The sequence below is a fragment of the Nicotiana tomentosiformis genome, chromosome 10 (genome assembly GCF_000390325.3).
Source record: "Nicotiana tomentosiformis chromosome 10, ASM39032v3, whole genome shotgun sequence".
Taxonomy (NCBI): domain Eukaryota; kingdom Viridiplantae; phylum Streptophyta; class Magnoliopsida; order Solanales; family Solanaceae; genus Nicotiana; species Nicotiana tomentosiformis.
Genome location: NC_090821.1, coordinates 24635374 through 24651618, shown reverse-complemented (window position 1 = coordinate 24651618; position 16245 = coordinate 24635374). Strand labels below are relative to the sequence as shown.

The 16245-nt window shown below is 41.0% G+C and overlaps 2 protein-coding genes across 2 annotated transcripts; both read left to right on the top strand.

The window, feature by feature from the left end:
- The first annotated feature begins 13881 nt into the window (after positions 1-13881).
- Positions 13882-14589, top strand: LOC138899890 (uncharacterized). Its single transcript, XM_070186588.1, has one exon. The coding sequence runs from the start codon at positions 13882-13884 to the stop codon at positions 14587-14589; it is 708 nt and encodes a 235-aa protein (XP_070042689.1).
- Positions 14590-15043: 454 nt separating this feature from the next.
- LOC138899889 (secreted RxLR effector protein 78-like) lies at positions 15044-15475 on the top strand. Its single transcript, XM_070186587.1, has one exon. It carries the CDS (start codon positions 15044-15046, stop codon positions 15473-15475), a length of 432 nt encoding a protein of 143 aa, XP_070042688.1.
- Positions 15476-16245: the final 770 nt, after the last annotated feature.

The following is a 16245-nucleotide window of genomic DNA, read 5'->3' as shown; positions in this document are numbered from 1 at the left end:
CAATGTATTCGAGTTCTTACATAGTCATGAGTTAAATCTATAGATATCATGCTCCCCTTTTTGAAAAGGTATTTCAAGAATAAATAGTGTATTAGTCGCTTATGATTTAACTTATGCTTCGATTGCCAGTCAATATACTCCACCTTTTGGAAGAAGTTCAATGTGTTTACGGAACTTATTTCAGATAAACTTAAAGCTATGATATGAATACATTGATATTTCTATTTCCTTTATATACAAAATATTTCTAGGAGTATCTTTAGCGAGCCGAGGAAGGGTGGGTTCTAAAGGCCCATACCAGAAACTACATGTGCCGGTGTAGGAGTTGATTGAGGGATGAATTCCCATGGTATATTGTATTGAGATTATTCCCTTTAATTGGGATGAGCTTGTTGCTGGCATTGGATATCGACTCACACGACATATGTGGGGAGACGACCTAGCTGATCAGGTGGTGATCAGACGCCATGTCGCACCCATGGTGGTTTCTGCTTCTTGTTATCATATTTGATTCGCATCACATGTCGATCCATATTCATTCATGGAGATTCGGCTTAGCCGATCTAGGTGTGATCAGACTCCATGCCTCGTGCATGGTGTGATGATCGGTGGCTAATGATCTCCTAACCAAAAATGTTAATTCTTATTTAAAAATTGTTATGTTTTAACTTGGCATTTGGATATTATTGATTTTTTTTGCTCTTTTCATGATTCTCCCCTTCTTATGTTGGCATTATATTCCATGAGAGGGTATTTAGCTTTACATACTATTACTATTCCATATGTACTAACGTCCCTTTTGCCGGGGACGCTGCATCTTTTATGGATGCATGTGACTCCGCAACAGGTGGCTCAGGTTCTTAATAGGCGTACCTCTTCTCAGTTGATTTGGTGAGCCCTATTCTACTTCAGGGCCTTATGTCATTTGATTTTGCACATTATGTTTTGAGGTGTAGCCGAGGCCTTGTCGCCGACACTTCCATATTGTACTCTTGTTCACTTAGAGGCTCCTTAGACATACTGTGCGTTGTGTTTTGAGTGGGGGACTAATAAAAAACATTGTTGAAATTGTTGGATGTTTCCTCTTTTAACTATGAATTTAAAATATTTTGGTAACAGTAAATGAAGCTCCTATAAAAATAAAGGTTGGTGTTGTACATACGATTCTCTTTATTAGTCTTAATCTTTATATTTATCCTCAAATTATTCATGGGTAAGGTGGAATGGTAGGCACTAAGTAGGCTTGCTTGACTGGGATGACTCAGTCAAGCACCGGTCCCGCTCCCCATGGTCGGGGTGTGACATTTAAGTTTTGTGAAAATGACCCGAAAATGGGGTTTTGATGGCTCCGATAGCTTTGTATAGTGATTTTTGACTTGGGCGTATGCCCAAAATCGAATTCGGTAGTCCGTAGGTTGATTTGTGTTATTTTGCCGAAAATTTAAAATTTAAGGTTTAGAAGTTTGACCGTAGGTTGCCTTTTGGCTATCGGTCTTGGATTTTGATTTTGTGACTTAAAATAGGACTGTTATGCTATATAGAACTTGTCTGCAAAATTTGGTATCATTTGGAGTTAATTTGTTAGGATTCAAACGCTTAGTTGCAATTCTAAATGTTCTTGAATTTTACTTTGAAATTCATGCGTCTTGGTATCCGATTCATAGTTCTAGATGTTATTTTTGTGTTTTGATCACGCGAGCGAGTTCGTATGATATTTGTAGACTAGTGTGGATGCTTGGTTTGGAGCCCCAAGGGCTCGGATGAGTTTCAGACATATTTCAGAATATTTTGGACTGAGAATACAAATCTGGTGTGCTGATTCCTCTGGTGTCGCATTTGGGAACACAAGGGTCGCAATTGTGACCTTAGCAGGGGGATCAAAGGTATTGCAATTGTGATGCATGGGTCACAATTGCGAAGTTGGCTTGTGTTGGGCTAGTTTCGCATTTGTGATAACTGTGTCCCTTTTGCATACCCGTTTTAGCATTTGCGAGATTTTCCCTAAGACTGTTAGTGCTGCAATCGCGAGATTTGTTTCGCAATTGCGACAACTACAACTGGACATAAGATTAGAAAAGTGGGGATTTCTCTCATTTTAGAACCCTAGACTCGATAGGAGGTGATTTGGAGAGGGGATTTTCATCTACAAATATTGGGTAAGAGATTCTAAACAATATCCATTTATATTTCATTAATATATCTTTTATTTAATATCAAATTTATTTGAATCAAAGAGGAAAAATCGGGAAATTTTGTCAAGTTTTTAAAAATGAAGAATTGAGTTTTGAGAGTAGATTTGGACTTGAATTTGAAAACTAATCACATATATGGACTCGTGGGGTTATGGCTAGTCGGAATCTATCCTTGAACCCGGATGTTTACCGGACGAGCCCGGGGTTGACTTTTGTTGACCTTTTGGGAATATTGTAAAGATAAATACTTTATCTATTGTAATTATTTTCCCTTAATTGGTTATATTAAGTCACTTTTGGTTAGATTGGGGCCGTGTGAAGATGAATTTTAGGGGAAAAGCGTTTTTCGAGAGTTGAGTTGACCTAGTTAAGGTAAGTACCTTGCCTAACTTTGTGTAGGGTCACTACCCCTTAAGGATTTGTGATTTATTATGCTATTTGTGTTATGTGAAAGCCGTGTACGTAAGGTGACGAGTGGGTACACGGGTTATATGTGGTATTTGACCGATTTAGGTTATTTAGACTCTTTCCATGCCTTTAATTGAATTGTCATATCATGTTATAGTTCTCATTTTTAATCTACTCTTACATGTGTTAGTCTACCCTTACATGCTTATTTGACTTTTTTAACACTTGTTCTACCTCTTACTTGATACTTTGCCCTTAAATGCCTTAGTTCAAGTTATTTGACTTCCTTATTGCCTTGTTACATCTTTAATTGTTGGATTACTTTTACTTGAAGTTGTTATTTCGGGGAATATCCTCTTGTTGAGTTATTGGTGTTAAAGATATAAAAGACGTTATCACGTTGAGGTGAAGTTGTTAATTGTTGAAATATTTTTTAATTGAGCAATTCACATTCATTTTGTTATTGTTGATGTTCTTGTGCATATTGTGGTTGAGCTATGTGCTAATTGTTGTGGAAATATTGATATTATTGATTCTTGGCAAGTTGTGGCATATGGGCACTTGTGGTGCAAGTTGTTATTGTGTTGTCATATTGATGCATATGCGACGGTATAAGGATAGGGGTTAATGTGCATGATATGGCATAAAGTGGGATTTATGTGCGTGTTGCTAGTAAGGGAATTACTTGAAGCCAGATTGCGACATAGGGTGAGCTAAAGTGCGTGTAGCTATTTCGGAAAAAAAGTTTTCAAAACTATTTAAATGTAAGGCTCACGCGGCGGTATAAGGAAAGATTCTGATTAAAATTATGAAATGTGAATACGAGGTGGTACCTCGGTTGTGATTCTTGTTGTACGTTTCATATTGAAAAGAGTTATTAGTTGAATAGTTCTTGTTGCTTTTATTCTTCCTTGTCTTATCAATTTTATCCGTATTTGACTATTTGTGGTTCTCATTATTTGCTTCCTTCTTGTTATCTTATGATTACAATTCTATCATTAGTTTACGTTATTAAATTGTTTCTATATCATTCATTTATCTGTTTTCCATTACTTTTCGTTATTATATTTTGTTATGTTTATCATGTCCTAGTAGGTATCTTGAACAGGCCTCATCACTACACTACCGAGGTTAGCTTGAAACTTACTATGTACCATTGTGGTGTACTCATACTACGCTTCTCCACATCTTTTGTACAGATCCATGTACGTCTGCTCGTGCTGGACGTTAGTGATTGACTTGTTAGCTGCCTTTCGGAAACTTCAATGTATACCTGCTCGGCGTGTGAATGCCTCGGAGTCACCTTCCATTATATTTTCATTTCGTTGTTTTCTAATTTAGACAGTGTTTTAGTAGACATTCTATATTATTTGTAGAGCTTATGACTTAGCTGCACTGGTTTTGGGAATATGTTGTTCAGGTCCTATGTTGGAAGTTTATAAGAGTTATTTTGTTTTATTTTAGTATCTCAGTTGGTTATTCTTGTTATGTTATCATTAAATGTTAGGCTTACCTAGTCTTAGAGAGTAGGTGCCATCACGACAATCTTAGAAAAGGCTCGTTGATTTGAACGATTATTGTATTGATTTCCTTAAATTCATTTCACTAGTATTTGGACTGTATTTGATCATTGTTGCTCTTATCATATGTTTACTATTTTGTTGTTATTTGTTGCCTTCATTTCCATTGTTAGTCTTGTTTGATAAATAGCTTATTGTAATTTGTTGCATTTCCTTCCCCGTTGTCAGATTATATTAATATTTTGCACATGCTTTCAATGTCTAGTAGGTGTCTTGACCTGACCTCGTCACTACTCTACCAAGGTTAGGCTTGATACTTACTAGGTACCGTTGTGGTGTACTCATGCTACATATCTACATAATTGTTTGCAGATCCAGGTACTTCTGCTCGCGTCGGGCGCTAGTGATTGACCAGATATCCCGGAGACTTCAAGGTATACCTGACTGACCCTCGCAAGCCTCAGAGTTGCCGCTACTACTATTTACTTTCTTATCAAATAGTATTGTATTAGAGATCCTTTTCAGTAGAGCTTATGACTTAGTTCCACCGGTTTTGGGAATATTGTGATTGATGTACCATTTTGGTTTCACTATGAAAGTTATCAGTTTAAATTTATCATCTTAGTTGTTAATTCTTTTAAATGCTCAATGTATGTTAGGCTTACTTAGTCTTAGATACTAGGTGCCATCACGACATCCTGAGGTGGGAATTTGGGGTCAGGAGAAGTTGGTATCAAAGCTCTAGGTTCATAAGTGTTACGAGTCATAAGCAGGTTTAGTAGAGTCTTACGGATCAGTACAAAGACGTCTGTATTTATCTTCGAGAGGCTACGAAACTGTTAGGAAAAACTCCAGTTCGTTGATTCTTTATCGTGCGAATTTGTTGACTTCGAAATCTGAATCTTTCTCTTTCTATTCTCTCACAGATGGTAAGGACACGCACTATTGGATCCGACGATAACACACTCGTATCCCTGCTAGAGCCGCGAGAGGACGGGGCCGGAGCAGAGGCCGAGAAAGGGCATATGGTGCAGTAAGAGTACCTGCCTGAGCTGTGACTGAGGAGCCACCGGTAGCTCAAATTGGGGGATAGGAACCCGAGGCGCCTGTTGTCACCCCTACACTTCAGGGGACCCTAGCACAGTTTTTGAGCATGTTCGGTTCTCTAGCTCAAGTAGGGTTGATTCCACTTGCACCAGCCACATCTCATGCCGGGGGAGGAGCTTAGACTCCCGCGGCCCGTACTCTATAGCAGCGAGTCCATATTGATCAGGCCCCAAAGGCTATGCTAGCGCAGTCTGTTGTTTTGGTTCAGCCCGAGGTTAGGGAAGTGGCATATGAGGAGGAGCAGCATAGACTTGAGTAGTTCAAGAAGTATCATCCTCCTTCTTTCAGCGGCCTAGCTTCAAGGGATGCGTAGATTATTCTACAGAAGTGCCACAATAATCTCCGCACCATGGGTATTTTGGAGATGAGCGAAGTTGCTTTTACTACATTCCAGCTGTCAGGAGTAACGTATCAGTGGTAGAGAGCTTACGAGGAGCGTAGCCCAGCCGATGCAGCTCCCCTTATATAGACTCAGTTTTCAGAGATGTTCTTGAGAGATTTTGTTCCCCAGATCCTTCAGGATGCATGGCGCGCGGATTTTGAGCAGCTACACCAGGGTACTATGATAGTGTTAGAGCATATGCCATCAAATTAGTGAATTGTCTAGACATGCACCTACCTTGGTTTCTACAGTCAAGAAACGAGTCTGTAGATTCATCGAGGGGCTCAACTATTGTATTTGATTCTGCATGGCTCAAGAGTTAGAGATAAATACCCCATATCAGTAGGTTGTAGAGGTCGCGCGAAGGTTGGAGGGTATGCGGTGTCGTTAGAGGAAAGGCTGGGAGGCCAAAAGGCCTCAAGGTACTGGAGGATTTAGTGGTGGCCATGATGCAACTACAACCCATCATGGTAGAGGCTATGTGAGTCGTCAAGTTCATTCACACTTCCAGCTTCTAGTGGTACTCTAGCTACTGTGAGGTCTCAGGTTGCACACTTTGCTTAGCCACTTTCTAGTGCATCTCCTGCACGGGATGCCTTCAGTGGTCAGCCTAGCTGACCAAGCTAGAGCCAGTTTTAGTAGCCACGTCCACCGAGAGCTTGCTTTGAGTGTGGAGATACCCAACATATGGTGAGGGACTGCCCTAGACTCAAGAGGGGTGCTCCTCCATAGACTACTCAGACTCCATGAATTCCACTTGGTCCACAAACTTCATAGGCCATAGTTGCTGCTCCAGTTGCCGGTCCACCCGCGCAGCCAGCTAGGGGTGGGGGTCACGCGGGTAGAGGTCGTCCTAGAGGGGAAGGCCATGCCAGATTCTATGCTTTTCCGTATAGGATGGAGGCAGTTGCATCAGACGCCGTTATCACAAGGAAGGTTTCGATTTGTCATAGAGATGCGTCAGTCTTATTTGATACGGGATCCACTTATTTATATGGTTCATCTTACTTTGCTCCGTATTTGGATATATCTTATAATTCTTTGAGTTCTCCTGTATATATGTCCACGCATGTGGGAGATTCTATTATTATGGACCGTGTATATTGGTCATGTTTAGTTGTTATTGGCGGTTATGAGACGAGAGTTAATCTATTATTTCTCAGTATGGTAGAATATGATGCTATCTTGTGCATGGACCGGTTGTCACCCTATCATGCTATTTTGGATTGTCACGCCAAGACTGACACTGGCTATGCCATTTTTGCCACGGTTAGAGTGGAGGGGTACATTGGATAATGTTCCTAGCAAGGTTTTGTCCTATTTAAAGGCTCAACAAATGGTTGAGAAGGGGAGTGATACATATCTAGTCTTTGTGAGAGATATCAGTGTTGATACTCCTACAGTTGAGTCAGTTCCGATAGTGAGAGACTTCCTAGATGTATTTCTAGTAGATCTTCCGGGCAATGCCGCTCGATAGGTATATCGATTTTGGTATTGACTTGTTGCCAGGCATTAAACCTATTTCTATTCCACCATATCGGATGGCCCCAACAGAGTTGAAGACGTGGAAGGAGTAGTTGTAAGAGTTACTTGATAAGGGTTTCATTCGTCCTAGTGTGTCACCTTAGGGTGCTCCAGTTTTGTTTGTGAAGAAGAGGGATGGTTCTATGTGCATGTGTATTGATTATCAGCAGTTGAACAAGGTTACAATGAAGAACATGTACCTATTGCCGTGCATTGATGATTTATTCAACCAGATTTGGGGAACCAAAGTGTTCTCAAAGATTTATTTGAGGTCAGGGTATCATCAACTGAAGATTCGGAATCCGGATATCCTAAAGACTGCTTTCAGGACTTGGTATGGTCACTACGAGTTCCTTGTGATGTTATTTGGGCTGCCAACGCCCCAACAATATTTGTGCACCTGATGAATAGTGTATTCCAGCCATATCTCGATTCATTCATCATTGTGTTTATTGATGACATCTTGGTGTACTCCCGCAGTTGGGAAGATCATGAGCAACATCTGAGGATCGTGCTCCAGACCTTGAGGGAGAAGAAATTGTATGAAAAATTCTCAAAGTGTGAATTCTGGCTTGATTCAGTGGCAGTTTTGGGTCATGTGGTGTCCAGTGAAGGGATCAAGGTAGATGTGAAGATGATTGAAGCAATTTAGAGTTGGCCCAGACCATCTTCAGCTACTGAAACTTGGAGTTTTCTTTGTTTGGCCAAATATTATAGCCGTTTCATAGAGGATTTCTCATCTACTAATGCACCTATGACTAGATTTACCCAGAAGGGTACTACTTTCAGATGGTCCGAGGAGTGTGAGGTGAGATTTCAAAAGCTCAAGACGACTTTGACTACAGCCCTAGTGTTGATGTTGCCTACAGGTTTGTGTTCTTACATCATGTATTGTAATGCGTCACGTGTTGGACTTGGCATGGTGTTGATGCAAGAGGGTAGGGTGATTGCCTACTCGTATCGATAGTTGAAGGTTCTTGAGAAGAATTATCCCATCCACGACATAGAATTGGTAGCTATTGTTCATGTATTGAAAATTTGGCGGCACTATTTCTACAGTGTCCCTTGTGAGGTTTATACCGACCACCGGAGTCTCCAGCATCTGTTCAAATAGAAAGATCTTAATTTGCGGCAGCTGAGATGGTAAGAGTTGCTTAAATACTATGATATCACTATTCTATATCATCTCAAGAAGGCCAACATGGTGGCTGATGCCTTGAGTAGGAAGTCGAAGAGTTTGGGTAGTTTAGCATATCTACTGGCAGCAGAAAAGACGCATCGGAGCCCAGTCGGGTTCTTGCTTGTGTGGTTTATCGGTCTTCTTTATATGATTGCATCAGAGAGCGTCAGTATCAAGACTCCCATTTGTTTGTCCTTAAGGACACGGTACAGCACGGCAATGCCAATGATGTTTCTATTGGAGAGGACGGTGTATTGTAGATGCATGGCCGGTTATGTGTGCCTAATGTAGATTATGTGAGTCGATCATTCAGGAGGCCCACAGTTTGCGTTACTCCATTCATTCGGGTGTCGCTAAGATGTATCAGGATTTGAGGTAGCTCTATTGGTGGAGGATATTGAAGAAAGATATAGTGGAGTATGTGGCTTGATGCCTAAATTGTCAGCAGGTAAAATATGAGCATCTGAGGCCGGGTGGTTTGCTTTAGAGACTTGAGATTCCCTAGTGGAAATTGGAGCGTGTTACCATGAACTTTGTTATTGGGCTCTACTGGACTTTGAAGAAATTTGACGTTGCATGGGTGATTGTGGATAGATTGACCAACTCGGCTCATTTCATTCTGGTGGTGACTTCCTATTCGGCAGAGCAGCTGGCTCAGATCTATATCCGCGAGATTGTTCGTCTCCACAGTGTGTCATTATCCATTATCTCCGATCGAGGTACGCAGTTCACATCATGTTTCTGGATAGCTGTGCAGTGTGAGTTATGCACACGGGTTGAGTTTAGTACATAAGTTCACCCCCAGACGGACGGGCAGTCCGAGCGCACCATTCAGATATTGGAGGAAATGCTTCGTGCATGTGTTATGGATTTAAGGGGTTATTTGGATCAGTTCTTGCCACTTACAGAGTTTGCTTACAACAACTACTAATCGAGTATTCAGATGGCTCCTTATGTGGACCTATATTGGAGATGGTGTCGTTCTCCAGTTGGTTGGTTTGAGTCGGGAGACGCTACTTTGTTGGGCACGGATTTGGTTTGAGATGCCTTGGAGAAGGTCAAGTTGATCCAGGATCGGCTTCGTATGACACAGTCTAGAAGAGTTATGCTGATCGTAGGCGACCTGGGTGACTGAGCACGACATGCGCGGTTGTTATCCTCACTTTTTCATCACTTCAGGTATGTCGTTATGCACGTTCGAGGACGAACGTTTGTTTTAAGAGGGGGAGAATGTAATGGCCCGACCAATCATTTTGTGTATTTGTGACCCGTTTCCCCTTTTGATGCTTCACACACATGTAATTTGGGTTTTATGACTTACGGGTGGTTGGATTTCATTTCGAGAAGATTTTGGGTTGATTTAGACCCTTTGACTCTTCTCTTAGAAGCTTAAGTTAGAAATGTTGATCAAACTTTGACTATAATGAAAACGACCCCGGAACAGTGTTTTGATGGATCTGATAGCTTCATATCGTGATTTTGGACTCGGGTGTATGCCCGAAATAGAATTCGGAAGTCCGGTTGTTGATTTATGTTATTTTGCCGAAAATAGGCAATTTAAGATTTAGAAGTTTCACCGTAGGTTGAATTTTCGCTATCGGGCTCAAAATTGGATTTTGGGACATGAAATAGGTTCGTTAAGCTATTTATAACTCGTCTGTTAAATTTGGTATCGTTTGGAGTTGATTTGATAGGATTGAGACGCTTAGTTGCAACTCTAGAAGTTCTTGAACTTTACTTTGAAATTCATGCGTCTGGGTGTTCGATTCATAGTTCCCGATGTTATTTTTGTGTTTTGATTGCGTGAGGGAGTTTGTAAGATGTTACTAGACTTGTGTGGATGCTTGGTTTGGAGCCCTGAGGGCTCGGTTGAGTTTCAGACGTGTTTCAAAGTGTTTTGGAGTGAGAACAGAAATCTGGTGTGCTGATGCCTCTGGTGTCACATTTGCGAACACCAGGGTCGCAATTGCGACCTTAGCAGGGGGATCACAGGTATTGCAATTTCGATTCCTGGGTCGCAATTGCGAAGTTGGCTTGGACTGGGCTAGTTTCGCATTTGCGATAATTGCGTCACTTTTGGGAAGGGAACATGGTTCGCATTTGCGAACCCATTTTCGCATTTATGAGATTTTCCCTAAGACTGTTAGTGCCGCAATTTCGAGTTTTTCTTTGCAATTTTGAGGGTTCGCAATTGCAAACCCATGTCGCAATTGCGGCAACTGCAACTGAACATAAGGTTAGAAAAGTAGGGATTTAATCTCATTTCTCTCATCTTAGAACCCTAGACTCGGTAGGAGGCGATTTGGAGAGGGGATTTTCATATACAAACATTTGATAAGTGATTCTAATAAATTTTCAACTATATTTCATTAATATATCATAGATTTAACATCAAATATATGTAAATCAAGTAGGAAAAATTGGAAAATTTTGTCATTTTTTGAAAAATGAAGAATTGAGTTTGAGGGTAGATTTGGACTCGGATTTGAAAACTAATCACATATATGGACTCGTGGGGTTATGGGTAGTCAGAATCAACCCTTGGACCTGGGTTTTGACTGGGCGGGCGTGGGGTTGACTTCTATTGACTTTTTGGGAATATTGTAAAGATCAAAGCTTTATCTATTGTAATTGTTTTCCCTTGCATTGGTTGATGATATTAAGTCACTTTTGGTTAGATTGGAGCCGTGTGAAGATGAATTTTAGGGGAAAAGCTATTTTCAAGGGTTGAGTTGGCCTAGTTAAGGTAAGTATCTTGCCTAACTTTGTATGGGGTAACTACTCCTTAAGGATTTGTGAATTATTGTGCTATTTGTGTTATGTGAATATGTGGTATTTGACTGGTTTAGGTTATTTAGACTCTTTCCATGCCTTTAATTGAATTGTCATATCATGTTATAGTTCTCATTGTTAATCTATTGTTACATGATTATTTGACTTTATTATCACTTGTTCTAACCCTTACTTGATACTTTGCCCTTAAATGCCTTAGTTGAAGTTATTTGCCTTCCTTATTGCCTTGTTACATCTTTAATTGTTGGATTACTTTTACTTGAAGTGGTTATTTCGTGGAATATCCTTTTGTTGAGTTATTTGTGTTGAAGTTTTAAAAGCCGTTATTACATTGAGGTGAAGTTGTTAATTGTTGAAATATTGTTCTTGTTGAGCAATTCACATTCATTTTGTTATTTTTGAGATTCTTGTGCACATTGTGGTTGATCCATGGGCTAATTATTGTGGAAATATTGATATTGTTGATTCATGGCAAGTTGTGGCATATGGGTACTTGTGCGAGTTGTTATTGTGTTGTGATATTGGTGCGAATGCGGCGGTATAAGGATAGGGGTTAATGTGCATGCGGCAGCATAAGGTGGGATTTATGTGCGTGTTGCTAGTAAGGGAATTACTTGAAGCCACGCGGCGACATAAGGTGGGCTAAAGTGCGTGTAGCTATTTCGAGAAAAATGTTTTCAAAACTATATAAATGTAAGGCTCACGCGACGATATAAGGAAAGATTGTGCTTGAAATTGTGAAATATGGATACGAGGCGTTACCTCGGTTGTGATTCTTTTTGTGCATTTTATATTGAAAAGAGTTATTATTTGAACAGTTCTAGTTGCTTTTATTATTCCTTGTCTTATCAGGTTTGTCAGTATTTGACTATTTGTAGTTCTCATTATGTGCTTCCTTCTTATTATCTGTCACGACCCCAATTTGCCTCCGTAGGATGTCGTGATGATACCTAAATTCTACGAGTAGGTAAGCTTAACAAATAATAATAACTGAATAGTTATAATTAACAAGTTACTGAAAGCCACTGAATAATAGATTCAAAAACGTTCCGAAAGATAAATCTCACAATACACACCTCAAAAGCTCTGTAGAATAATTCTAGAATATCTAATACATCACTGTCTGAAAGAAATACAACATGAAATAAAATGGGGAAGGTGACTCCGAGGCTTGCGGACGTGGAGCAGGTATACCTTGAAGTCTCCCAAGCAGCAACTACAACAACCTCAAATGACCGGCACGAGTAGGCGTACCTGGATCTGCACAAAAAGATGTGCAAAATCGTAGTATGAGTACACCCCAACGGTACCCAGTAACTATCGAGCCTAACCTCAGTAGAGTAGTGACGAGGCAAGGTCAAGACACCTACTAGAATATAAAATAGACAGTATGAGATTATCTATAAATAACCTGATGTATTCAAAGAATAATATCTTTTCGTTCATTGGAGTCGGAAACAACATGAAAATCATTTTCAAGATATGCACCATTACACAAAAACAATTCACTTACAACGCTTTGGCCAAACATTTTTTTTGTTTGATTTATTAAATCGCAGATCTATATAGTTACATCGTCTTCATTGAACTTTTACTTTCTCCGATAATTCCCCAATAACCCAGTTTTGCACACTTCTTTAATATCTTTTCCCCCGATTGCATCGATAAGGGTTTACTGAAGGTCGGTGTACATCCAATCAAAGTTAAACAAGCCCAAATCTTGAATTGTAGCAACAGTTTCCTCTATTTGGTGAAGGAGAGAAGTTCTCAGCTATAGGGTGTTTTTCCACCGCCGGCCGGATTTCCATTAACTTCAAGGGCTGCAATTCAGGTTCTATTGTTCCTCTCTTGTCTTGATATTTTAATAGTTTGATATTTTAGCGTAATTGTATCTCCTTGCCTGCCTATTTTGTTGTTGAATCTTTAGTTAGTATTTTCCCTAGCATTGTCAAATTAATTACATTAGTGATAGCTTTGTCTACTTGTTTATATTGTTATCTACCTGTTTATATCTTTATTTTGAATCTTTTTATTTTGAATCTCTGTTGCACATTTTCTTTGTAACCTTTAGTTGTAGATTATAGCCTCCTTTAGCTCTTGAATTGTATTTCTTCACCTATTTTTCTATCCTTTAGTTGTAGATTATAGTTCCTTTAGTTCCTTTGTTTTATTTCATCACCTGTTTGTCTGACCTTTAGTTGTAGATTATAGTTCCCGTTAGTTCCTTTATTTTATTTCTTCATCTGTTTTGCGACCTTTAGTGGTAGTTTATATTTTGATAATTCATTTTAATTTTGGCGCTTGTTTTCGGGATAGTGCTTGCGTAGTGACTCCTAGATTATAGTGTCTTTGGTGAACAATGGTAGGGTAAGGTCTTATCGTCAGAGGTGTCAGCGCGGGGGAGGGGGTGCAGGGGAGTAAGGGGGTAAGAGGGCTAAGGGAGCTACTAGGATGAGAGTGGGGTCTTGGAACATAGGAACTTTGACTGGAAAATCTGTTGAGTTAGCGAAGATTCTCGAGAAAAGGAAGATTAATATAGCTTGTGTACATGAGACTAGGTGGGTATGAGATAATGCGCGGAATGTGGGCAGTTTCAAAATTTGGTATTCTGGGAGGGTGGGGGCAGAAACGGGGTAGGTATCTTGGTTGATAAAAACCTCCGTGAACTAGTAGTGGAGGTTAGGAGGGTGAATGACAGGTTGATGATTATTAAGCTAGTGGTTGGAGGTTTTACTTTGAACATAATCAGTGCGTACGCACCCTAAGCAGGCTTGGATGAGGAAGTCAAGAGGCGTTTGTGCGAGGATTTGGATGAGATGGTGCGTGGCATCCCGCATACCGAGAAGCTTTTCATGGGAGGAGATTTCAACGAACACATTGGAGCGACGTTTGGGTGGGTATGATGATGTGCACAGTGGCTTTGGTTTTGGAGATAGAAACGGAGGACGAACGTCTCTGTTGGACTTTGCTAGAGCATTTTATTTGGTGATAGCAAACTCGAGTTTCCCGAAGAAGAGGGATCACTTGGTCACCTTCCCGAGTTCGGTGGCTGAGACTGATCAGATTGATTATTTACTCTACAGGAAGTCCGATAGAGGTCTTTGCACAGATTGCAAGGTCATCCCGAGTGAGAACCTCTCGGCCCTTCATAGGCTCCTGGTGACTCTGGGGGCTTGGAGGAGTAGTGGGGATGCAAGCGCTATGTGGACCACGACTACACAGTGCATTAGGGAAGCCGCGAGAGAGGTATTAGGGGTCTCAACGGGTTACTCTGGTAGTCACAAAGGAGACTGGTGGTGGAATGGAGAGGTGCAAGGAAAAATGAAAACCAAGAAAGCAGTGTATCTGAAGCTAGTGGAAAGTGTAGACGATGAGGAGAAGAGGGCGAATAGGGAGCATTCTAAGTTGGCTAAGAAAGAGGAAAAGCTAGCAGTTACAGCGGCTAAGACTGCAGCTTTTAGTCATTTGAATGAGAATCTCTAGGACCGAGGTAGAGATAAGAGGTTGTTCAGGTTAGCCAAGGTACAATAAAGGAAAGCGACTGGGCTATGCGGATTAGAGTTGATGAAGTTGAGGGGGCTATGCGTAAGATGAGCAGCGGCAAAGCAACTGGGTCGGATGAAATCCCGGTGGAGTTTTGGAAGAGTGCGGGCAAGGCTGGCTTGGAGTGGCTCAGTAGGTTATTTAATGTCTTTTTTGGAATGAAGAAGATGCCTGAAGAGTGGAGGTGGAGCACGGTGGTTCCTGTATACAAGAACAAGGGTGATATCCAAAATTGCAATAACTATCGGGGTATCAAGTTGTTTAGCCATACTATGAAAGTTTGGGAGAGAGTGGTAGAGCTAAAGTGAGGAGGAGTGTGTCTATTTCCGAGAACCAGTTTGGGTTTATGCCGGGGCGTTCGACTACAGAAGCCATCCACCTTGCTAGGAGATTGATGGAGCAGTATAGGGAGATAAAGAAGGACTTGCATATGGTGTTCATTGACTTAGAAAAGGTGTACGATAAAGTTTTGAGGGAGGTTTTGTGGAGATATTTGGAGGCTAGAGGTGTACCTGTTGCCTATGTTAGGTTGATTAAGGACATGTATGATGGAGTAAAGACCCAAGTGAGGACGATGGGTGGGGACTCGGATCATTTTCCGATTATGATGGGGTTGCATCAGGGGTCTTCACTCAGCCCTTTTTTGTTTGCTCTGGTGATGGACGTACTGACGCGCCGTATCCAAGGAGAGGTACCGTGGTGTATGCTATTTGCAGATGATATTGTATTGATTGACGAGACACGAGATAGTGTGAGCGCGAAATTAAAGGTATGGAGGCAGACCCTGGAATCTAAAGGTTTCAAGTTGAGCAAGACCAAGACATAATACTTGGTGTGTAAGTTGAGTGGCGAGACTCAAGGAGGGGAAGGGGAGGTGAGGTTAGACTCGCAGGTCATCCCTAGGAGAGGGAGTTTTAATTACCTTGGGTCTATTATTCAAGGGGATAGGGAGATTGATGAAGATGTCACATATCGTATTGGGGCGGGATGGATGAAATGGAGACTCACTTTCGGTGTTTTGTGTGACAAGAAGGTGCCACCGAAACATAAGGGTAAGTTTTACACAGTGGTGTTCAGACCAATGATATTGTATGGGGCTGAGTGTTGGCCAGTCAAGCTCGCTTATGTCCAGAAGTTGAAGATAGCAGAGATGAGGATGTTGAGATGGATGTGCGGGCACACCAGGTTAGATAGGATCAGAAATGAGGTTATTCGCGACAAGGTGGGTGTGGCCCCTATTGAGGACAAGATGCGGGAAACGTGACTTAGGTGGTTTGGTCATGTGAGGAGGAGGAGTACAGACGCCCCGATGAGGAGGTATGAGAGGTTGACATTGGAGGGCCTACGGAGAGGTAGAGGTAGGCCAAAGAAGAGGTGGGGAGAGGTGATTAGGCAAGACATGGCACAACTTCAGACCGAGGACATGACCCTTGATAGGAAGGTATGGATTACTCAGACTTTAAAACTCCAAATTGTTCATATTAGTTCCCAAATATCTTTTTAACTCCAAATCATATCATGCAAGGCATAAAACACATAATAAGTTCAATACACTAACATTTAAGCTCAAACACAAGTAAAATTCAATAATTAGAG